This window comes from Chelonia mydas, chromosome 4, assembly GCF_015237465.2.
Source record: "Chelonia mydas isolate rCheMyd1 chromosome 4, rCheMyd1.pri.v2, whole genome shotgun sequence".
Taxonomy (NCBI): domain Eukaryota; kingdom Metazoa; phylum Chordata; order Testudines; family Cheloniidae; genus Chelonia; species Chelonia mydas.
The window spans coordinates 81,576,846-81,602,167 of NC_057852.1; the positions used below are offsets into that span (position 1 = coordinate 81,576,846).

Genomic DNA, 25,322 nt, shown 5'->3' on the forward strand with positions numbered 1-25,322 from the left:
GGTATTGACACCTCCTCATCAGTTATTGGGAGTGGACCACATCCACCCTGACTAAATTGGCCTGGTCAGCACTGGTTCTCCACTTGTAAGGTAACTCTCTTCTCTTCATGTGCCAGTATATTTATGTCAGTATCTGTAATTTTCACTCCATGCATTTGAAGAAGTGGGTTTTTTACCCATGAAAGCTTATGCCCAAATAAATCTGTTAGTCTTTAAAGTGCCACTGGACTCCTCATTGTTTTTGTGGAATTTAAGTGCTGACAATGCGTGGGAATGGGGTCAGATATTGATGTGGCTTTGTTTTTGGCTTCTGGATACAGAGTTGTGAAGGCTGCATCCAGTGAGAGAGAGGGATTTGCATAATCACAAGTGATTATTTCTCAGTAACCGTTCAAATATTATGCAGATTAGACTCACATAAATCATTGTGCAGGGAATTGCATAACTGCAAAATTATTGTACATTTACAGTCAGTAACTGTAAATCTTCCCTTCACTCTGGCTGAGACCATTCCATTTCACCATAAAGAAATTAAGTATCAAACAGATCTGATTTTAATAATGTATGTGTTTTTGATGCAGTGCTTGTGAAGGAGAAGTGTTTCCTTATACAAAGGGAGAGCAGAATATTGGAGTAAAGATTTGTCAAGTAAATCGGAGAAGAGAACTTGCTCTATGATTAGAATTGAGTTAAGAGGCTCTGGAAGAAGAGTACTTCTTAACATCAATTTCAAAATATACTTAGGCCTGTATTATATCCATGGCAATTGCAGGATTTAAATTGAATTCTTAGTTTTATTAGTAATTGTTCCAGAGATGGGAGGATTAGGGAGATGTGCTTGTGCTACTTTATAAAATGTAATATTGTGGAAGAGGAATTTTACATTCATTGAAGCTTGATATTAAAAGTACTTGTCAACTCAGCAGATGGAGTATTATAATATAGTAGTCTACAGTAAATGAAAGCAAGGATATGCTTCTTAAAAGCATCCAAGGCCCAATCTCTATCAGTGTTTTATATTTCCATTTGTTAGATGCCTCAGTATTCTACTAGACATAAAAATATCAAACAAATTTACCACTTGAAAGGAAATTATTATTTTGTAAGCCGACAGACCATAATACTGAATGGTGTCTTTGAAAATGAGTACACGTGTGCTGTGAAATCCAGGAGTTTCAGTACATAATTTTTTAAGAAAAGAGAGAGACAAGTCGGGATGTAGTTTGTAACCTTTAGCAATTTTTCAATTGAAATTATTTGTCTTAACTGTCATTTTGTTGTTTTTGATGTGTTTTTTTAAGAATGAGGGCTCGAGCAAACTGCCAAGCAGAAAAGAGAACTGAAGCCTTTATCACCAAATTATAGTTTTCCCACTACCACATATTACTGCATAGCAACAAGTTGAAGTTTACTGAATGAAAATTTTTGACTCTCTGTGATAGTTTTAAGTAGTCAATGGAAGGTCACCTTGTGTTCTATTTGGAATTGGCTGGTGACAAGAGTGCACTTGGATATTAGACTCGGAAAGGATTGGAATGTTAATGTTCTGGCATCACTCGCCGTGGAAAAGGTTAAAAAGAGAAGTAGCTAAATAACTAGTACTTCCCTCACAGACACCTTTGCCATATTCATTGTGGGGTGGGATGCGGAGCTATTCTGAAATTCAGCTGCCCTAGAGCAGAGAGGACTTTCCTTGGCAGCTGACTCTGCAACTTGCATAGAGAATAGTGTTCTTAACATTTTGCTTCAGTGGCCTTGTCCTGGGAACCCCATATACTTTCTGGTGGGTCTATATATGAGTTATTTCCATCAGGCCTACCAGCAGGACTCCCTGAGACCTGGTTGATGATTGTGGAATGTACCATGGGCTCTCCTTCATGGGCTTTTTTTTTCTTTTTTTTTAATGGATGATTAAGGAGACATATCAACAGGCACCTCCTGGACTTCTCAGGCTTGTGTCTTGGGCCTTTGTAAAGAATGGTGGTAAGTTGAAAGACTCATGCATGGCTTTCTCTGTAAACATCTTTCGCCATGGCCTCTGCTCCACCATGCACTAACAGGACCTAGCTCTAGAGTGGTAGAGAAGAGACTTTGAAATCCAAGCACTTTTCAGGATGATAGCCACTGAGACTCTTCCTGGTCCCCCTATTCACTACAATTAGAGACCTCTGTACTGGAACAATACCTGAAGCCCGTGGCCCTCCTGCCACTAAATCCATGCTAGACAGCAGAACCTAAACAACCTAACTTTCCCATAAAAATTAATAAATAAACATTCAAACATGGCAGGCACGCCATCTTGATAGCAGAAGAAGATTATTGATCTTGGTTTGGGTAGTATATTATGTGTGGGTGAGTTATTTTCAAGTGTTTATGTATGAAAGTAAAGTGGGTATCTGCTAACAGTGACCTTATTCTTGTGTTTATGCAATTTAATGCAATGTTTGTGACAAGTAAAATTTTATCCATCCATAACTAGATCAGGGAAGTGACCCCAGACTTTACATGTAAAATTGGGAGATGAACAAATGAAGTCATTAGCTCTTTGTTGTATTGGCTTTCTTCAGAGGAAAATAAGAACCACCACACTGGATCAGATCAGTGATGCAGCTAAACTAGTGCCCTGTCTCCAGCACTGGCCACTACTAGATTCATAGATTGTAAAGGACAGTTCTGATAATCTAGTTTGATCTTCTGCTTAACACAGGCATACAACTTCTCCAAAATAATTCCAGTTTGAAACAGGATTTCGTTTAGAAAAACATACAATCTTGATTTAAAAATTGCCAGTGATGGAGCATCCACTATGACCCTAGGGAAATTGTTCCCATGACTAAGTATGCTCACTTGTGCAAATGTGCACCTAATTTCCAGTCTGACTTTGTTAGCTTCAGCTAGCCATTGGCTCTTTTTTATACCTATGTTGCTAGATTAAAGAGTTCATTATCAAATATTTGTTCTCCATGTAGGTAGTTCTAGTCTGTGATCAAGTTGCTCCTTAGCCTTCTTTGTGCTAGGCTAAATAGATAAAAAAAATCATTGAGTCTATCATTATGAGGCATGTTTTCCAATCCTTTAATCATTCTCATAGCTCTTCTCTGAACCTTCTCCAGTTTATCAACATCCTTCTTCATCTGCAGATGCCTGGACTAGAGATGATATTCCAGTAATGATTGCACAAGTGCCAAATACAGAAGCAATAATACCTCCTTGCTCCTACTTGAGATTTCTCTGTTGTATGCATCTAAGGATCACATTAGCCCTTTAGCCACAGTGTCACACTGGGAGCTCATGTCCAGCTGATTATCAACCATGACCCCCAAGTCACTTTCAGAGCCACTGCTTCCCAGGATAGAGTCTCCCATCATGTAAGTGTGGCCTATTTTCTTTGTTCCTAGATGTGTACATTGATATTTAGCCATACTGAAACACGTTTGTTTGGTAATGCTCAACTTATCAAGCAATACAGATCACTCTGTATCAGTGACCTGTCCTCTTCATTATATACCACTCCCCAAACCTTTTTGTTCTCTTAAAACTTTATCGTGATTATTTTGTTTTCTTCCAAGTAATTGATAAATATTTTAAATAGCGTAGGGTCAAAAATCAATCCCTATGGGACTCCACTAGAAACATACATGCTCCATGGTGATTCCCCATTTACAATTACATTTTGAGACCTTGTATTTAGCTAGTTTTTAATACATTTAATGTGAAGCATGTTAATTTTTTTTTAGTTTTTTAATCAAAATTATAATGCAGTACAAAGTCAAATGCCCTACAGAAGTCTAAATATATTACATCAACACTATTACCTTTATCAACCAAACTTGTAATCTCATCAAGAAAGTTTGACAGGATCTATTTAAACCCATGTTGATTGGCATTAATTGTATTACCCTCCTTTAATTCTTTATTGAGTCCCATATCACCTACTCCATTATTTTGCCTGGGATCGATGTCAGCCTGACAGGCTTGTAGTTACCCAAGTTATCCTGACTATCCTCTTTAAATATTGGCAAAACATTAGCCTTCTTCCAATCTTCTGTGTTCCCAGAGTTAGTGGAAGGCAACATTAATTGTCCAATGAGCTCTGGGGCCAGCTGTTTTTAAACTCTTAAATCAGCAGGTCCAGATAACCTGCATCCAAAAATGTCTGACTGTGGTAGCTGCTGAGACGGGGGGGCTGGAACAATGTATATAGTGGGGGTACTGAGAGCTGTTGAACCGAACTTTAAACCCTGTATAAGATGGAAACCCCTTCAAGCCAGGGGCTGCGGTTGCACACCGGGCACCTAAGCTGAGATGATAGTGGAATGGGATGAGTATCATCATCATGATATGACTACATCGCTGTTTTCCCCCCCAGATATAGAACAATAATATTTATTGAACATATCTGACTTTTCTGCATTTTTTCTGATAATTCTACCATTTCCATCTAGTAATAGACCAATACCATTTTCAGGATTTTTTTTTTTGTTCCTAATATACTTACAAGCTCTTTCTTATTATCCTCAACTCTGCTGGCCATAGATTTTTTTTTTTCCCCTCTGTGTCCTTTGTTTCCCTTACCAATTTTCTGCAATTCCTCGCTTCTGATTTATATTCATTACTATCTTTACTTTCCTTCATTTGTTACATATATTTCATTTTTTATAGCTGCCTCCACATCCCCTCTAAGCTTGGTTGATTTTTTAACCAGTGCAGACTTTTCTTTATTGTTGCTTTTTGAGCATCTAATAAGCCATTCACAGATATTCACATTTTTCCATTTAAATTCTCCCCTATCCCCAGCTGATTTGGCTCATAATTGTTTTCAGCTTTGTGAAATTGGCCTTTTCTAAATTACCCAGATGCTTTGAACGAAGGTGTCAATCCCCAAAATAAGCAAATATACAATAGTATGCCTGTGGGGATAGTTTTCAGTCTGGTATTTGGTATTATATGAGCGGCGAGAAGGTCAGGGACATCAAATGTCTGAGGCATTGCATATTAAATATTGATTTGTTGGAGCATACTCACCTTGTGTGCATGTCTTGGGATAGCTGTGACTCTGGGGCACAGGCTGTCCTGTTGCACCTCTGAATACCCCTCCAGATTAAACCAAGTTTTTGTCTGGTTTAGTGTTGCACACATGTTGGACCAAATTTCCCCTGTGCTGTTGGTGAGCCTGGTACAGTGTCCAAGGTATGGGCCTTCCTGTGCCTTGGCTGCCAGGAGCTAGTCTGGCTCCTTGCACAAGTTAGAGCAGACTCTTTCTCCGGCCTTCTCCAAACATGGCTTAAGCACTCCTGCTGTGCTCAGACCTCCTGTGAGCGGTGGAGGGTTTATTTGAAACAATTTAATGCAAACTCTAAAGTACATTGTTATCTTAGCTGCTCAGTAGTACCTGATATACAGTAGATCAAATAGTTCTGATGGTGGCCGTGTGATCATGGCTTTTTGGGTTAAGAAAAGGAGAAAAGAAAGATTTACTGACCACTTTGATATAATCATTATGTTGATAAAAGAAATCCATTGTATGCGAAAAGAATAGTGATTGTGTTTTCCCTGTATTTTATCATTGTATTCTTATTACTGATGTGCTTTGAAAGCCTTATGGACCATTTCCAAGAATTTTATTCAACCCTTTTTTTTTTCCCCTTCCCCCTTCAGTTCCAGGGACACTTGATCCTGCTGTAGTAAATGCTTCCTATCAGATCCCAAAGAAATAAAACACCTCTACCAAAACACTAATTAGCTTTCTTTATTATTGTAGTTAATTAAGATGATTGCATTTTCTTGACATTAATTCATAATTTATGTAAAAATATGATAAAATGTCAGATTTGCCTTTAAAGATAAATGAACTCCTAAGTATGTATGTCTTATCTCAGTAGCGTTCAGAAGCTCAGTCTAAGAAATAATGTAGATAATACATCATCTGACAGATGACCCTGTTGCTTTGGGAAATACAAGTTTTTTGCACCAAATCAGGATTAAAAAAGATATAAATAAAACATGCATGAGTTAATACTCAGCAAATGCTCAGGTTATTGCATATTAAAGTTTAATATTTGTTTTCAGGCAGTTTTGTTACCAAGTTTTTTTTTGTTTCCCATTTTCTATTTTCTGGGTAATGTTAGATTCAAACCGTGTACAGTACTTCAGAATGATGTCCAAAGTTTGACAGTCATTGAGCTGCGAGAAAGTTTTCAGACACCATTTGCATAGAATATGAATGAGGGCATGCAGGATTAGGCCATAATTGTGAAAGGCTAGTGCACTACTGACACAATAAAACAAAAGACAAAAAAAAATAGTTCAAAAGTATAAGCTAAAAGCAAATGTGTGTGGTGTTGCTATTCACCAGAAAGGAAGGAACATAAGTTTACATTACAGGCCCCAAGACCTGGTGCTTCTGCTTGAGGAAGTGATCTGTAAGCACTTACTATCAGGTATGCCACTCATTACCATGAGCAGTCTTATTAACTTCCTTGAGACTACTCATAGTGAGCATTACACTGAGCAAAGTGATTCTGCAAAATAACAAATGTACTTTTAATCAGGTAAGCAAAAACAAACAAAAAAAAACTAGGTATCAATATTTATTCTTCCAAATTAGTGTCAAAGGATTTTTTTTTCAATATTTAGTCTCCTTCGATAGATGTATCTATTGCTTTTATGTTAAAGACATCTTATGGTTCATTTGTTCAGCAAGATGACAAATGTTATAGTGGCTTTCATTCATGGATCTCAAAGCTCTCTCTAAAAATAAAAAAAAAAATAAAAGTCTATGAGGCCAGTAATAGTAATATACTCATTTAGTATGTGGATAAAATGAAGCACAGAAAGGGTCAGTGACTTTTCCAAACTTACATATCAGTACAGTAAAAGAGATCAGAATAACACTTTGTGGTACTGACCTCTAGTCCCCCTGCTATAACCCGTTACCGTTGCCAAGATTTGTAGTAGAGACACATGATAGGCCTGAAAGCTGCAAAATTCAGATCTGGATTTTGAATCCCCCTTTCACTCCCCCCCAGCCCACCCATACAGACTGAAATTTTGTGGGAAGGGGGATCAGATCCAGGGTTTGGATGCAGGTCCATCTCTAGTGGAGAGTTAATATTTCAAGCATTTTAGTTTCATCACACAGAGTTCTGTGAGAAGGTAAATATCATCATTGTATTAAAGTTTCCTTTTAGCCATGTAGATGTTACTATGGAAGATACCCATGAATTTCTCCAATGAAATATCAGTGCATACTGTTTCATTTTTATGGAACAAGAGTGACATCTAGTGACCATCTAGTTTTGTAACTATAACAGTTCTGTATTCTATACATAAACACAGCTGTATTTTCAGCTAGTGCAAATTGGGTAGTTGCATTAACTTCAGTAGAGCTGTGTTGACTTAAATCAGCTGAGAATCTGACCCAGTATCTTCATATTGTGTCTACAAACAGTTTGAAAACTGGCATCGGGTATCAGCCATGTGCTTTCCTGTTATTTAAAGTAATAAACCTCTTTTTACAAATGCAATTACACTTCCCCCAAGTTTTCCCTTCATTTAGAACCCTGCTATGACATCAGGACTCAAAGAGAGAAAACTCATGAAATGTTCAACGGCAAGATAACTTTTTCCTTTTTCTTTCTCTGCTTATGTATTTCTAATCTGTTTATCACTGTGGGATGTAAGTGCCAAATACTCATTTAAAAAACAGTAAATTTCATATATAAGGGACTCCTCTCTCCATCTCCTTTATTCAGATGCTATTATGTAGAGTTTAATTTTATATATGTATCAGGAATTACGCTAGGTTCTTAAATCCTCATTATTGAGAGGCTTGTGAGGGGGAATAAAAATCCAGTTAAGTTTCAAACAAACAAAATTATTGGTGGCTGAGTGATTAAGGTGCTTGACTACAACCCTGAAGGTCGTGTTCAAGTCTCTCTTGATATCACACTTAATGGCCAGCTCCGGTTCACCCAGGTGCAAAATGAATACCTGATCCACTGGGCAATCAAAGGCAATCGTAAGGATGTGTGGGACTAGAACCTGGATCTGCAGAGTCTAGGATAGCAGATGTTTCCACATCACCAGAGGGAGACCATGCAGAGCCTCATCCAAGGAACACTTAAGTGCCACAGGAAATACCACCCGAAGGGTCCACAGTGAAAGCACCCTGCGGCCCTCTGCTTGGCCCATGATCACTATTTAACCTTGGAGAGTGTTCCAAGAAGTTGTCTGGGCAACCATACAGATTTCTGGCATTGGCTAGCCAGAAGGAATTGCTCTCAACCTTCCCAAGAAAAATGCAGACATGCTACATCTGCACTGGGACTGTGACTACTCCTTAGACCTGCATCCTGTGATGAAGGTCCTTTATGGATGGATCTATGCAATGTCTGAGCCAGAACTGGCAGCCCTTTGTTCATACATCCAGGAAAATTTGGCCTAGGGCTTCATCCAGCACTCCACCTCCCTGCCAGGGGCTCTGGTCCTTTTCGTTAAGAAAAAGGATGGAATGCTATTCCTCTGTGTAAACTTTCGGGCCTGAAGCCAGGTGATGGTCTGACACCGGTATCCCCTGCCCCTAATCTCAGAATTATTAGATCATGTATGGTCTTCCTGAATTTTCACCAAACTGGATCTCTGGAGGGCTTACAACCTAATGTACCTTAGAGCAGGAGACGAATGGAAGATGGCCTTTTTAACCTGCTGTGGGCACTACAAATATTTAGTAATTCCATGTAGTCTGACCAATGCTCCCATAACCTTTCAACACTTCATTCTGGGCCAATATATAGTCACCTATCTTGGTGACATACTTGTGTTTTCAAAGAACCCTGATCAACATTGTTACCATGTTCATTCCATCCGGAAAAGACTACGGAAGCAGAGTGTATATGTGAAACTGGAAAAATGTATCTGACCAATCCTCCACAGAATTTTTGGGTTATATCCTTTTCCCAGAGGGCATTAAGATGGACCCGCAAAAGATGGAGGCTGTCTGCAGCTGGGCAGTACCCAGGTCCCCCTGGGAGTTATAGGGCTGTCTGGACTTGCAAATTTTTAACCGATGGTTAATTCCAGGCTTCTCAGGGCGAACACCCACCATGACAAACCTCCTCAGGCATCTAAACAAATTTGGTGGCTTTCCAGAAGTTCACCATGCCTTTAAATAGCTTAAGCCACTTTTATGACTGCTCCTGATCTAGCACATATGGACCTGTCCCAGGCATTCATAGTGGAGGCCGATGCATCCAGTGTTGTGATTGAGGCCATACTCATTCAGAGGTGCAGGCAACAGCAAGTGCTGTACCGCTGTTCAGACTCCTCCCAAAAACTCACCTCTGCTGAATGGAATTATGAAATATTAGACAAAGAACTGCTTGTGATTAAATCAGCCTTTGAAGAGTGGTGCCATCACCTCAAGGGAGTCTGACACCAGATGCAAGTCTTTTTCTGACCATAATAACCTTGATTAGCCTCATAAGGCTTGACCCTTAAACCAAAGACAGCTCAGGTAGGCATTGTTCTTCCCTTGGTTTGATTTCATCATTACCTATTGCCCAGGAGCCAGGAATGGGAAAGCCGATGCCTTATTCCAAGAGGGTGAACATTACCAAGAGAACGAGGAGACTAACCAAAAACACCCTATCTCCTAAAAACTCACCATTTCCTCAGTGTTGCAATACACCAAGACCTGATTGATCTAACCCGATCTGCTTTGTGGGGTGATCTGTAAGCCCAGGAGGTGACTGAACAGCCTGAACAAATGAAAGTCAGAACCAAAATGCAATGATCCACACAGAACACGATCACATAACTCAGTGGGCTTATTTACATTCCACCAGGGCGTCCCAGGCCAGAAGTGCGTCATATGTGCCATGATATTCCATTGGTGGGCTATTTTGGCTGCCTTAAGACTTCCTGCATGGCTTTCCATTTCTTCTGGTGACCTCATTTACAAGTTGAAGTCTGGGATTATGTTGATTCTTGTGACCTGGGTGCACACACCAAGAGACCCCATGCTAAGCCCATTGGCATTCTCCTTATCTATAACCTGGGCCTCGATCACCCTGGATTTTCAGGAACTCCTGACTCTGATGGCCACACGGTAGTCTTGACCATTGTGGACTAAGTGAGCAAAATGATGCATTTCATCTCCTTTGGCCCCTGCTCTCTGCTGAAGCAACGGCTCAGCTGCTAGTGGTGCGTGTTAATTCATCATCATGGGCTTCTGGACTGTATTATCTTGGACCAAGGTCAACAGTTTGTCTCATGCTTTTGGCATGAAATGCTCCGGTTACCGGACATTCGCGCTTTTACCTCCGCTATGTACCAGCTTCAGACAGATGGGCAGACAGAGAAGGTGGATCAAGTACTAGAGCAATACTGAACGTGCTTTGTCAACTACCATTCTGATAACTGTTCTCCCTCCTGTCTTATGCTGAATTCTCATACAACAATGCTGACCATGCCTCCCCATTTTTGCAAATTATGGGTTCCACCCAGCTTTGCCGGCAGCTGGCCCAAACCCAGCAGCCACTGGCTGTATCCAATGAATTAAACATATCCAGGAGGAGCTTAAAGACCACCATGAAGACACGAAAAAGGACTACAAGTGGTATGTGGACTATTGATGCCAGGAAGGCCCAGCTCTCGCAGGAGGCCAAATGGTCTGGCCTGCAGTAAAACATCTCTGTATGAACAGGCTGATCTGCAAGCTAGACCACCAGTTATTTGGACCATTCTGGATTTATCAGCAAATCAACTCTGTAACCTTCAAATTGCAGCTCCCTCAATCCCTTAAGACATATTATGATTTCAGTGTATCCCTTCTGAAGCCATACATGGAGGACCCTTTTCCTGACCGGTCCCAACAGCCACCCCCACCAGTCCAGGTCCAAGGGCATGAGGGTAGTCCATGCTATCCTGTACTCTTAAACTGCAGAATGGGAGACTGTACTAGCTCAGTGACTGGGAGGGTTATGATCCTGAAGAGCGTTGCTGCTGCCCGTGTCATGCCCTAACCTGGTGAAAAGGTTTCCTCAAGACCAGCTGGATAAAACAGGCCTGAGGCCAACCCCGAGGAAGTGGTGAGTGTAATGTATTGATCCATGTGACTAGAACCCAGGTCTGCAGAGCCTGGGACATGTGATGTTGCCACCAGGAGGCCATGCACTACCATATCCAAGGGGCACTGTGGAGATTAGGTGCTGCAGGAAGTACCGTCCAGAGTGACAGCAATCTATGACCCTCTGATTGGCCCATACTTGCTATTTAACCGTAGAAGGTATACCAGGAAGTTGTCTGGGCAACTACACAGATTTCTGGCCTGCTGCGACTCCAGACCTCACCTCTCTTCCTGATTTCCAGTCTCCAACCCCTGACTCTCTCTTCTTCTTGCCTCCTGATTCCAACCTAACTACCTCTGATCTTTGGCCTCTGACCCTGCCTTGACTCTGACCCTGACTCTTGCTTATTGATCTTGGCTCTAGTGATTATTCTGATCCCTGCTTGCTGACTTCTGCCTTGTAGCCATCCTTGACATGTGGGTTGGCCCAGCTGTGACTGGTAGGCAAGACTGCCTATGCCCTGATCCCTTACAGTCAGACATGATGCTGGCCACGTCACTCCCCTGGGTATGCTGACTGTGAAACTGACCTGCCTTCACTGTGTCAGCCGAGTGAACCATTGACTTGGGGGAACTTTGAGTTTGACCGTGCCAATGACCATACTCTTAGTATTACCCTACGTCACCCTCCCCACGTTGTCCAAATCAAATAAGATTGTTGCTATTGTGATGCTGTCCACCTCAAGCCATTCTTATCTATTCCAATCTCTCTTCTTGAATTTAAAGTACTACTTCCTTTCTGGTCTTCCTGATTATGTTTCCTCTTTAGTTTGTCCAAAATTAGATGTGAAAATGATCTGACACCTATCTCTCTTATTATGTTCAGTCCCTCTTCACTGGCTTTCTCTTGCTTTCTGTAACAAATTCAAGCTCCTTTAAGGCCATGCACAACTCAAGCTATGTCTATACTAGCAGTGCTTTACTGGTCTAGGAATACCAGCACACTACAGTGACAAAGCACTCCTCGTATGGCTACGGCTATATTGGCAAAGATGTGCTTTGTACCAGTCTAGTAAAACCATCCCCTACAAGTGACGCAAGCTACACCAGTAAAAGCACAGATTTGCCAATATAACTGTGTCTACGCTACAGATGTCTGTCAGCATAGCTGCGTCAGTCAGTGATCACACCTCTTTACACCCCAATCAACATATATATCTACTGGCAGAAGTCTGTAGCATAGACATAGTCTTAGTGTTTTGCATCTCTCTCCATTTGCATTTATTTTGATGCTCCTCCACATCCTCTTCACTCTTCCCCTCACCTCTTCATTCAGCTTAAGCCACAGGTCTAACAACCTCCTTCATTTCTTCCTCACATGTTCTTCTCCTCACTTTCTTTTATGTGGCTCCTTTCTTGACCGTCTCTGCCATCTCTCCACTCTATCAAGTCCCTCACATATTGTGAGATCTATAAACCTTACTTTCCCTTGCTAAGTAGTGAGGCTGAAGGGAAATAATGAAACTCTCAATGCTATATGCATTAATCCCTAAAATATGAATCATGCGATCTTACTGTAATCACCCTCATTCTCTCTTCCTTTTCTCTCTCCTTCCCCTGTCTGCCCAGAAAGGACTACAGAGGAAAGCAGTCTGGGAAATATAGTGAATCACAAGTTAAATATGAGTCAACAGTGTAACATTGTTGCAGAAAACGCAAACACCTGGGATGTACATTCTGGGATGTATTAGCAGGATTGTTGTAAGCAAGACACGAGAAGTAATTCTTCCACTCTTCTCCATGCCGATATTGCCTCAACTGGAGTATTGTGTCCAGTTCTGGGTGCCACATTTCAGGAAAGATGTGGACAAATTGGAGAAAGTCCAAAGGAGAGCAACAAAAATGATTAAAGGTCTAGAAAACATGACCTATGAGGCGAGATTGAAAAAACTGGGTTTGTTTTGTCTGGAGAAGAGAAGACTGAGAGGGAACGTTATAGCAGTTTTCAAGTACATAAAAGGTTGTTACAAGGAGAAGGGTGAAAAATTGTCCTCTTTAACCTCTAAGGATAGGACAAGAAGCAATGGGTTTAAATTGCAGCAAGGGAGGGTTAGGTTGGACATTAGGAAAAATTACCTGTCAGGGTTGTTAAGCACTGGAACAAATTGCCTAGAGAGGTTGTGGAATCTCCATACTTGCATGTTTTTAAGAACAGGTTAGACAAACACCTATCAGGAATGGTCAAGTTATTACATAGTTCTGCCTTGAGTGCAGGGGACTGGATTAGATGACCTACTGAGGTCCCTTCCAGTTTTACACTTCTATGATTCTATGTATCTGTACCTGCGCTGGTCAATTTCTTCTTAACTTAGATAGTAAGCTTTTCAGGGGAGGGACTCTTTTGTCCCCTCTATAGCACTGCAAACGTTTATTGTGTAGATAATAATGTACTGAGCCTAACTTAAGTTTTAAATACAGTTGTGAAGGTTTTGTATCTCTATTGGGACTGTAAATTCAAGTGGCATTTCCATTTGCATTATTTTGATAGTGATTTTGTCCTATATGTCCTTTTTTTTTTTTTTTTTTTTTAAAGTTTTCACAGGGTAGCTTTACAGACAGGCTTTTTTCACTTCCTTTTTCTATCTGTAATTCTCCATATCTTGAACTTCCTCTTTGGCAAACTATAGCATGTATGTTCCAGCCTGCAATAAATCACATTAGAGTCACTAAACATTTTTCTTCTAATATTTTGTTTCCTTTGGCACCCACTTGTTCAGATGATATGATAGTCTATCATTTCCATAATCTTATTCTTCTTATTTATTTCTTGATGTAGGAGAGCTGTAATTTTACCATCTTCATTCTAGGAAATATATTTTCTTTAGGTCTTTGCAAACCACTATAAAATGCATATTTTAAGGCACAAGATATAATTTAAGAGGGGAGGAAAAAAAAGGAAGTTGAGGTGACTGCAGTTGTTGTTTGAAACGTGGAAGCTCGCCACTGATTTCTTCTTATGGTTTCATTTTGTAGCGTAGTTAGTTATCTAACATCTATTATAGTATACTCTCTGAGGATACAGGAGTTTAAACAAGGCATGATATTGCAGTTATCCTACGTATGCGGCTTCTGCAGTTTCCCTCCCCACCACATTCCCCACACACTAATAGTTATTTCCACAGGATTCTCCGATCAGCAACATTGTATTTGTCCTGCTGCAGACTATTATTTCCTTGGATGTGCTTGCAGCAGTAGCAGCTTGAAGGTGATTAGTCAAAACTAGTTTAATTTACACTACTGTAGCCAGTGCTTCTGGGAAAATATTGCTCAACACTGCATGGGCAAATTCATGTTGATTGTTAATTTTCTTCCGCTGCTTAGTATGTTGTAGTGGAAGAGAGAAATGGGTCAGAAAAGGAAGAAGAAGAGAAGATTGCATGTGGTTGCCTTGCCCTTTATGAACAGTTAGTGTGCTCCTGAATTCACCTGTAAAGACTTCGTGTTGCCACACCCTATTTCTCTCTAATGTGCTTTGTCACCACTCTAAAGATTGCTTGAAGCACTGTAGTTCCTGATACGTTTCAGAGTAGCAGCCGTGTTACTCTGTATTCGCAAAAAGAAAAGGAGTACTAGTGGCACCTTAGAGACTAACCAATTTATTTGAGCATAAGCTTTTGTGAGCTCATGAAAGCTTATGCTCAAATAAATTGGTTAGTCTCTAAGGTGCCACTAGTACTCCTTTTCTTCTTATAGTTCCTGATATATCCAAGAACCCTAATTTTAAAGATTTTATGCTCCTTTGTTTCCTTTCCTTTGCTTTGAGTATCCATTTCTCTTGGAGATCACCCATACACTTCCATATATGCTCACCATAGAAGTTCCAAGTACTTTTTGTACCCTTCCTCTAATGACCCCAATTCTCTATCACAGCCATACACTTCTGTTAAGTCATTTGAAAATGTCAGTAGTCTGTTTTCCTGTTTAGAGACCTTTAAGTGCTCCACAACTTTCCCCTAGAAACTTTTACCACACCTCTCTTATAGAGATACCCTGTGTTACTCCATTTCTTTTTAAATGCTTGATGCTTTTTGCACACCACTCAGAAGCCTTCCTGTGCACTTCAAACACATTTGCAGTTTCCTCATGTAATTCAGTATCCCCTGTGAATACCTCTTCTGCACCCCTCCTGTTTAATATTTCATTTAAGTGCTCCTGCTTTGTAGATGCTCCTCAGTGTTTTCCTGAATCTGTCCATTTGCTAAGATTCCTACATGCTCACAAACCTTCTTTTAGAAACTTTTGAGATATTTACACATTCCCCTAAAGTGTTCCCTTATGTGTTCCCAGACCTATTTCAAAGGTATTTATTGTATTGCATTTGTAGCATCTAGAGGGCTCAGTCATAGACCAGGCCCCCATTGGGCGAAGCATTGTACAAACACAAAAGAAAACAGTCCCTGCCTTCAGGAGCTTACAATCTAAAATACCCTCATGTGCTCCTGACCTCTATGTAAAACACAGCAGTTCTGTACTCTTTTATATAAACCTCTGGTGCTCTCTTGCACCCTTCCTATAGAGAGCCCAGTATTCTCTCCTTCTCTCCTGCCCATAGATTCTTCCATGAGTACTTCAGCACCCTCTGTGCAACTTCTTTGGCATTATGCACTGCCATATGCTTCTGCTCTCTCATTTGAGGCCCTATATTCTCCTCTACATCAAGGTGTTGAAACAAAACAGAGTGAAAAGGAACATGGAAGGGTTCTAAGCCCATGAAAGCCTACATAGCATGCAGTCTTCATTTTCTCTGAGCCAGCAAAAGGTGCTGTGCACCAACTCCACACACCTGGGCTTCAGCTGGCATTCAGGACACATACTGAGGGTGGGGATGGAGGGGAAGCAATCACTCTGTGCAGAACACTTTACTCCAAGACTGAAGGATATTGAGACAGGAGTTAATGATGCTTCAACCAGCATTGACTTCCACACCAAACTCCTTCCACTTGGAGGGACTGGTAGAAACTCTAATGACAGTACAGGTCATGAAAGGCATGCTGTTGGGTGAGTGGCGAGGAAGCAATGAGGAGGGCCCAGCACATGCAGAGGCCTCAAGACCTATGGGTTCTTTCTCTCTTGCCTTCTTTAAGGCAGGGTGTAGCCCTTAATGACCACTGAATGATATTTAACATCTTATCCCTCCTTGGGAAATTCACTGCACTCCAACCTGTGCAGGTGCTCCATGCCCTGCCTCCCTCTTTGGGTGAGGGGATTTTTGTCCTCCAAGCCACTGTATAAGTTTCCTGTGCAAAACCCTTTTACTTGAACTCCATGTAGGGGATGAAGATTTGGCCCCCTTTTAGCCACAATCCTGTCCTCTTCCTAGTCCATTCACTAAGTGTTGTAAGATACCATGGTAACCATGTCCTAATTGCTGCTTTCACAATTGCTACCGCTAGTGGAGCTCCACAGGGGAATTATGGCTTTAGTGGTTCCTCCCTTTGTGATCCATCTGACTCAGCTTCCCTGGTTCTCCTCGGTATTTGTGATATCCAAGTAGAGGAAAAAAATAATTAGTTTTACCTGGTGAAAATCGCCCTGTCCCCAATATCTCAGGCAACCAAATGGAATTTTTGTCAAATTTTTCCCATAAAATTCATCTCTGGACTGACCAAATATGAAAAATGTCAGCCTCAGGGTGTGTTGTTTTTTGTTTTGTTTTTTTTTAAAAAAAGACTGTCACAAGCATCTGTAAATTAGGGTCTTATAACTGAAGTGACTTGTCCATAAGAGCTGCTGTATTGTGGTGTTAGTGTAACACTCTGATAAACAAAGTAGCCACCTAGTGGCAGTATAAAACTACATTATAGTTTAGAACAAAGCAAATATTTCTCATTTATACTTAAAGATGTACAGTTCATAAGTTGCATTTTGTTAATGTCTTTATTCGTTATGGCTTACAATTAAAATTATGTTGCAATGTTCTTTTGTGCTTATTGTCTGGATTGTGTAATTATTATTATTTAGTGTTGTAGTGGTTCAGAAGAATCTGTAAAGTAAATGTTTTTCAATCTTATATGTGAGGATAACTGTATTAGTAAACATTAGAAATATTTCTGCATACTTTCCTTTTCATTCCTGTCTCTTAAAACAAACCAAAATAAAAAAAATCCTATATCTAAATCTTACATTTTCAAGATTTAAATAATATTTTAATATAGCTTAGCAAATTGTTATATATTCCTGCTATTTTAGCAGTTTATTTTTAGCTCCCTTAAGACCTCTCCCTTTCCTGGTAGTGCTTGTTTATGGCGAGATGTACAGTATTTATCTGAGATGTACATGTTTTGTTGGAACCTGTACACTGGTAGCAGTGGGAAGTGCTCTGGTGTAAATATGCAGTCACACCTTCCCCCATTGCCTGTACCATGAAAATTAGCTATACTTTAAACTGGGATAGTGAAGGGGAAAACTGGTATGGATTAATTTATCTGAGATGGCTCTCCTTCTGCCCCCACAGAAAGATTTTGAGGGAGAGGCTGCTAGCCAACTCTTTGCTCTGGATTGACTCATTTTCCCAAATTCATTAACCCCTGCAAAGGAAAGCCAAGGCCTGATGTAGGTGTTATCTGGTGCTTCGCCTTTCTCTTGCATCAAACCAAGCATACAGGAATTGTTTCAGAAACAACTGGGGAAATTCAGGTAGGGGTGGGAGTGTGTGGAATTGTTTAAGGCATATAATTAGTACAGAAAAATTTTTAAATGGTACAGTTTGGAAATACTCAATAGGCTACACCTGCCAGTGCCATGGGCAAGCACAGGAATTTTGTAGTGAATAAACTGCATTAGAAACTCATTTCTGAAATAAACCTTCATTTAAAGTCAGTTGGTGGAAATCTCCCTTGGAATTTCTTTATTAAATCATGCTTTTGAAATAAAAATTCTCACACTTAGGCAAAGGAGGAATCACCATCATTCCCCAGAGTGACACTAATTATCTTATTTTCTCCATATATTTATGGTTTACTGTGCATTAAGGATGTGCATGCATTCTTGTTGCCTGGACTGATGCTGTAGCTCCCTCCAACCCCTATGCCTAGTACTATTTTCTGAACAGGTGTATTTTTAACCCCTGTTCCTGGTAGCAATTGTCCCTACCTCTGTTGTTTTTTGTTTTGTTCTTGCATTTTTCCCCTCCAAATAAGGTGGGCCAGATTCCACCACTAGTATTCATTGAGTAGTACCTTTCTTTTTGAGTCACCCTGTCATTTCAGTAGGGTTATGAGGACAGTAAAGTGCTACTCGATGCTGGCTGAATCTGGATTCTGGTGAGTAGTCCATCAGCAGCCTTGCCCTGAAAATCCTGTGAAGAAGGGGCAGAAGGAAGACAATGGACTTGACCTGCACAGGTGTATGTGAACCACTGGTTTCCTTTCTTAAAACTACAATTTAATTGGTCATTGTGTGTGAGATCTTCCTGCTTGTAGGTGGGATGGGGGTGTGGGGGGTGGAAGGACTTGGCAGGTGTATGTTAGGATAGTGGGTATGGCTTTTCCTATTGGCTGAGAGGAGGGTGGGGAACTGCCAGTGCTGCAGCACCCCTTGGCTTGAGGTGGTTTCCATTATATACAGGGTTAACAGTTTGGTTCAATGGCTCTCAGCACCCCTACTATACAAATTACTCCAGCCCGCGTGGGGGATGGGTAGGGCTTTGTTGGGTTTAGGGGGCATTGGCATTAAGGCTCTTGTTCCTGGAAGGAGGGGAATAAGTGGTAGGAGGGAAGGGGCCTTTGTGTGGGGTGGGGTGTGGTGTGATGGTGATGGGGGTAGTGGTCAGGGCTCTCCCTACCGCGTGAGAAGAGAGGGCAGGGTCTGGCAGCTGGATGGGTCGGTGGGGCGGGAGGTGGGGGCTGTTCGGGCAGTGGAGGAGGTTGGCTAGAGTGGGGTTTCTGGGCCCGCGGGCCCGCGCGGCGCAGTGTCTGCCCAGGGGAGAGCCGCGCCCTGGGCAGAAGGAGCCGCCCAGCCCCGCTTACTGCAGCTGTCGTGGAATTCCGCTCCCCGCCACCTGCGGCCCTCGGGAAGGGGCGCTCAGAGCCCGCAGCGAGCGGAGGGTGAAGCTCCAGCGTCTCCGGAGGAGCCCGACCCCGCAGACCCCTTTGCCGCCGCCCCCGGCCTCTCTCCCGACGGGAGATGGAGGGTCACAATGAGAAATGACAGGGGGGCGCTGCTTGCAGCCGCGTCCGCCCTGCGGCCGCCAGGACGGGAAGGGACCCTGCTGGGCTGCTGCGAGTCCGGGCGCCGCTCTTCTCTGCGCCTTTCATGCGCGTGGCTAGCGGGGTGCGGCGCCCCTGCCCCCCGCCCGTGACTTCCGACCCGCCGCGGCCTGCCCGAGATCCAGAGCTGGTGGTCGTAGGGTAAGGCTGGAAAACACGGGGGGCTGCGGGCGCGCCTCGGGGCACCCTCCCTGCGGAGACTCCGGCCTCAGCCTCCGCGCGTGTGCAAGTGGAGGTCGGAATTCCCCGGGGCAGGGCGTGTGCAGGGCTGTGTTACACGTGTCCAGTGTGTGTGTGTGTATCTGTATACAGCTTATTACGAACAGGGTACGTGAATGGTGTATAAAATACATGGTGGGGTGGCAGCAAGATGTATTGGTGTAAATTTGGCATGACTGTATTACCGACAACGAGTCATCGCAAAGAGTCACCGGTAAAACCTTGAAACCATACCATCAAGTGTTTTTCCTGGCGAAAAAGCCCGTTTTAGAGCACTTGCATTTTTTTTTATTATTGTTACTTTTTCATACCTCAGCCTGTAGCTCCATGCTCTCCCAGTGCCAGGAGAACAACTCACACAGACCTCTGAGGGAGTGAGAAAATCTCTTACATTAAAAATTCTGTACAAATAGATTTTGTGTATACATACAAATGTCATGATTTCCAGGTCAGTATCTCAGCACCTTTTGGGAATCTCTCCTTTTGAAAAGTATGAGGTTCTTTTTCTAGCATTCAGGAGGCACAAGATATCTGACCATGAATACCATCGCCATTGTAGACTGACTGTTGTCCAAACCTGGCGCTTCAGGTCATTTTAATCATAGGCATGTGAGGTGTGAGTTTCACATCTTGGAAGAGAAAAAAGGAAACATTTCTGCGGCCAGTGGATTTAATTAAAATAATGGTGTCTGTTTTGAAGCTGTTCAGAAGTTTGGAATTTTAGAATTCTCTGGGGAGATAGATTAAAGAGCAGAGTGCAGCTGAGGCAGTCAAAGGTTCATGGTAGATGCAGGATTAAATAGGAGGAGCGTACATGTATGTAATAATAATTTTTATGTCTGATTAGTGACTTGATTCTGTATTTGACCTTTGTTCTTTAGAAATAAACAAATATGTCCAATTGAAATCAGTGGAAGGCCCACATTTGGAACAAGGGTAGAATATAGCTCAAAGTGACTGTTCTGATTTTAATTTAAGGCTTTAGTTGCTCCTGTCATTCTTCACAGAACTCTTCTCATAACCATAGACAGTGGCTTTATGCATTACATTAAATCCCAGTCAACATTAAGAAAAATTGGAAAATAGTATGGCCGATCATATAATCTTTACATGGGTATTACTTAAGGTAGGAATTATACATCTCAGAAAAGGTTGCAGGACTGAGCCTGAATATTGTGTTTACAAATGCGTGTATTTCTTCTAAAGAGATTTTAGTTTTTTTTCTGAGCAAGGTGATTTCTCTAAAGAAAACTATATTGTAATATTACATGCAGTGTTAGTTATCTAAGAAAAATGTCTAAGAAGTATCTGCATCAAAATAGAACACAGTTGTCCCATCACGCTACCATTGAAATAGTGCTTTGAACCCTCTCCTGTCTGTGCAAAATATTGTATGTGTGTTCTTAATATATATATTTATACTTCATAAACTGCTATATAATGATTTAACAACAATACTATGTTGAATAGAAATTGTGTGTTCAAATTTAACTAAAAGTAAGTATTAAAATTAAGATGTTATCTGAGATTATATTTATATGGCAATATTGGAAAAATTAGTGTTGTATTTGATGGGGTTTTTGGAGAGAGATGAGGTTATATTACTGTGTGTGATCTAAGGATGAGAGGGGTTTTTTTGGAGTATTTCTGATTTTATTGTCTGCTGGCTGAGGTAAATTGTTTCATGAATTTAACTATTTAAGGCTGCTAGGTGGCAGAGTAATGTTATTTGTATATTAGTATTAAGGTCGCTGAGTGATTGTTATAAGTTTAATGATTGTCAGGGTACTCTTGTCAGAGTTGTTATACGTGAGTTCTCAGTGTTGTATGTTCTAAAGGGATCAGTTTAATTTATTAATTGTACAACTGAGTTAGATTATAGCCATTTAGGATTGTAAACTAACAACTACTCCAGTTCAAAAATACTAATTTTTCTCTCCACACTAAGATATTGTTGTAGAAATAGCAATAAAGCAACAGTATAGTTTTCCTCATCTGTGTATTTTAAAATATGTAGTTTAAGGTTTATAGACTCTTTAAGTTATTGAGGGTGGCGACATAGAACTACATTTTATAAGTAGCAATCAAAATGAGTCAGAAGATCAGTACTAACATTTGTTACATTGGAAAGGGCAGAGTAATGAAAAATGTTATGGCCTATTCCCTAATGCAAAAGTCATGGAGCTTTTTGCAGCTCATGAAAATTTTGATATGTGCATGTTTCTTGATATTTAACTAGCATTTCAGATTTCCTAATGAAAATGTTAAGTTGACTGTTTAAAGACTCTTTGAAAAGGTCCTTTTCCACTTAGTAGCATATTTGTAATTTATCTTCCTGCAGACTTTACAGGCAGTGAAACCAGCTGCAGGTTAATGATTGAACAACAAAATTTATTTAACTAAGTACTGCCTGAACAATTACTGTTTTGTGCTTTTGAAGTACCTCTGGTGACGGGAGGGAATACTGCATGAGTGTTTTTCCTGTGGTTTCTGCATGGCAAAATGCAGGGTAAAGAAATGCTTGAAGAATAACATGTAGATTTCTGTAAAGATTCATACCACTCTTAAAATAAGCCTTTAATTCCATTAAAAGTACACTCACATTTTTTTCCTCAGGAAAGCTCTTGTAAATTGACTTACTGTATCTTAAAATTGTTTGAGCAAACATTTTTGTTAATTAACACTTTTAAGGAGTTGGCCGAGACGGAAATTCAAGTCATTGTTCTGAATTCAGAATACTTAGAATACTGAATACAGAATAGGCCAGATACTTTTCAGCCAGTGTTCCTGTCTAGTGGTGAGAGGTGCTTTATTCTACTTTTCAGCCAGTGTTCCTGTCTAGTGGTGAGAGGTGCAATCATACAGTCGTTGGTCCAGATCCTGCAAATAAGTTGTTGGAGTCTGTAAAGAAAAATAGGTTGCAGGAGATGGAAAATAATACTTTTTTTTCTATAAATGGACCAAATGCAAAGCTAATTTATTTTCTTTTTTTCATTGCTATCTTGGCACCCAGTCCTCCAGACCTTTAAACAAATAATCCCATTGACTGATGACTGTGTGCAAAAGGTTTGTAGGATCTCCCCTCCGATCCCTGATTGTAGTACTAGTTCCTAGGCAGAAGCCTTCTTATTTGTCAGTTTGGGAGCAAATACATTCTGTCTTACAGTGCTGTACTACCACTCTCACCATAAGTGCACATTCTTGAGTGTTGTACAGGAATCCAGAGCTATCTTCTTTTACTTGTGACTGGAATTTACAGTATCAATTGCAGTGTGAAAATCGTTTGCTCCGAACCTCTCTTAAATCTGATCTGCTCTTTTCATTTGGCTATACAGTAGTATGCTATATGAGTAGTTAGTTTCTACTTTCTGTTTTTGATGAGTTATGATTATGTACGACTATAGAAATTAATATTGTTTTCTTGTGGTGTTTTCAGAAAGGGGCTGTCCAAAGGATCTACAGATCATTGTTTCCCAGGGAAGAGTGGAGATCTTCCAGCAATTTTTAGGAGAAATGTTCAGGATGCCATTGACAATTTTACCTGGTATGCATTAACATTTGAAATAGTACTTATTAATAATAGAACAATGGGCTAAGTATGGTAATATAATCCATTATAATTAAATATTACGGTGTGTCTACAGCAAATCTGGATGATTAACAGGTTGCTTTATTATTTTGGAAAAAAGTGGCTACATTTAATATTATGCTTTTATACAAATGTAGTGCAGTTTCTTTCCACTGAAGTATATTCTCTAACACAGTTAAAATGAATATCATCAATCATTTTTCGGTAAGCTTTTCCTGCAGGAGTATTGGGTCAAGAAACATCATCTTTTAATTCAAGTGACTATTTTCAGAATACCTCTTGGATTTCATTGGTCATTTCCAGGTCATTTTCATGGATGACAGGTGTTAAGTGAGGACTTCAGCTTTCCAAGTAAACATTATGCCATGCAAGGGAAGCAGCAGTTTAACTAGCTGAGATAGCAAGTAAATTCAACTTTTAATGTATTAGTCTGCTTAACTCAGAGTTTGTCTTTGCCGCGTTTCAGGCAGATAACATTTGCTTTTGGTCTGCATTTTCTCCGATGTACTTAATATTTTGTACAACCATGATTCTTTCCTTCTCAGAGTTTATTTTTCCTTTCCTCTCCTCTGCCCCCACTTGCTGAGTAATATAATCCCACATTCTTCTTTTTTTATAAAACTATTATTATTGTATCTAAATGCATTTAATCTAGGAACAGAAACACACAGGCTCTGTACTGCACAAAATACAAATAACCCTTGTTAATCAGATCGTCTGTAAATATCTCTGGGTTTGAACTACGCTACTGGGCTCCAGGGCACCACAACCTCAGAGCAAAATGAAGAGGCACCAGCCAGCATGGAGAGTCCAGGTTCAAACTTCAGAGACGAGAAAGTTAACTGTTTTTGTAGATCAGCTAACTTTAAAGAGGCTTCATTCCAACTACCACTGTCTAGACCAGTGGTTCCCAAACTTGTTCCGCCGCTTGTCCAGGGAAAGCCCCTGGCAGGCCGGGCCGGTTTGTTTACCTGCCGCGTCTGCAGGTTCGGCCGATCGCGGCTCCCAGTGGCCGCGGTTCGCTGGTCCAGGCCAGTGGGAGCTGCTGGAAGCAGCGCGGGCTGAGGGATGTACTGGCCACCACTTCCAGCAGCTCCTATTGGCCTGGAGCAGTGAACTGCGGCCAGGGGGAGCCATGACTGGCCGAACCTGCAGACGCGGCAGGTAAACAAACCGGCACGGCCCGCCAGGGGCTTTCCCTGCACAAGCGGCGGAACAAGTCTGGGAACCACTGGCCTAGACATTGGTTGGTCTGCAAAGATGATTGCCTAGATCTTCACTGCATTCCGGTGTTGGAGGATCCGGAGTACAGCCATATAAAAGCCTCCTGACAAACTAAAAACCCATAACTGAAAGTTTGGAATGGGCCCTGTGATGTTTCACTCCATATTCTTTATGAAAATATGCTTATGATATGAATATGACATAACTGAGAAATACTTTATGGAAGATAGGTCTTGTAAGGTGTCATTGGAAAGGTTATGATTTACTGAATGTGATTATCCAATTTGAATGCCTGTATTATTTCTGTATCTGAAGTTAGGAATATTGACGATGTATCTGTATTTCAGCTTTGCTACTTTGGGTGATGCCCATTGCTAACACTTCAGGTACAACAATGGAAAAGCCAGACAGGGCTGATGACCCATCAGCGAGGACAATGGACTGTGAGAAGGCTTGGCCTTCCTGTGGACAATCCACACTGCAACTGACTCATGGACGCTGTAATACTACAGAGTCAGGTGATCTTGTCACCTGATACTAAACATTACCTGGAACTTCTTGTAACTTTCCATTGGAAGGGAAGGGAGGTCAGTTTGGGAAACAAAGGATTCCCGCCTTATGTAAATGCTACTTAAGGGTGGGGAGGAAGGCAAACAAGACTGCCGCTCTCCATGGCCTATCTGCCCAAGAAGAAGGACTGATAAAGCCACCTGAAGGGAAGGCAAGGGGGGAGTCCAGGCTGAGGCAGGGATCCAGTCTGAAAAGGAATATAACTGGAACTCTGAACCACAGAAACATTGCAACCTGCCTAAAATAACATTTAGGGTGATTAATTTACATTTTGTAACCTTTTTTCTTAAGTATATTGAGCGTAGGTTGTGTACTTTGTTTTATTTGCTCAGTAATCTGCTTTGTTCTGTTATCTCTTATATTCACTTAAAATTCACCTTTTCTA

At 41.0% G+C, this 25,322-nt stretch overlaps 1 protein-coding gene across 2 annotated transcripts in view; it reads left to right on the top strand.

Annotated features, from left to right (window-relative positions):
- FAM149A (family with sequence similarity 149 member A) overlaps positions 1-25,322 on the top strand; it is a 75,524-nt gene that overhangs the window by 26,620 nt on the left and 23,582 nt on the right. Inside the window, exons 1-2 of one of the 2 annotated variants that reach the window (XM_037897660.2) lie at positions 19,020-19,476; positions 22,991-23,098. In XM_037897660.2, coding sequence (XP_037753588.1) covers positions 19,382-19,476; positions 22,991-23,098 — 203 coding nt within the window. In that variant the 5' untranslated portion in view covers positions 19,020-19,381. Of the gene's footprint in view, positions 1-19,019; positions 19,477-22,990; positions 23,099-25,322 lie in introns of those variants that run through there. The other variant, XM_037897661.2, reaches the window with a different exon arrangement.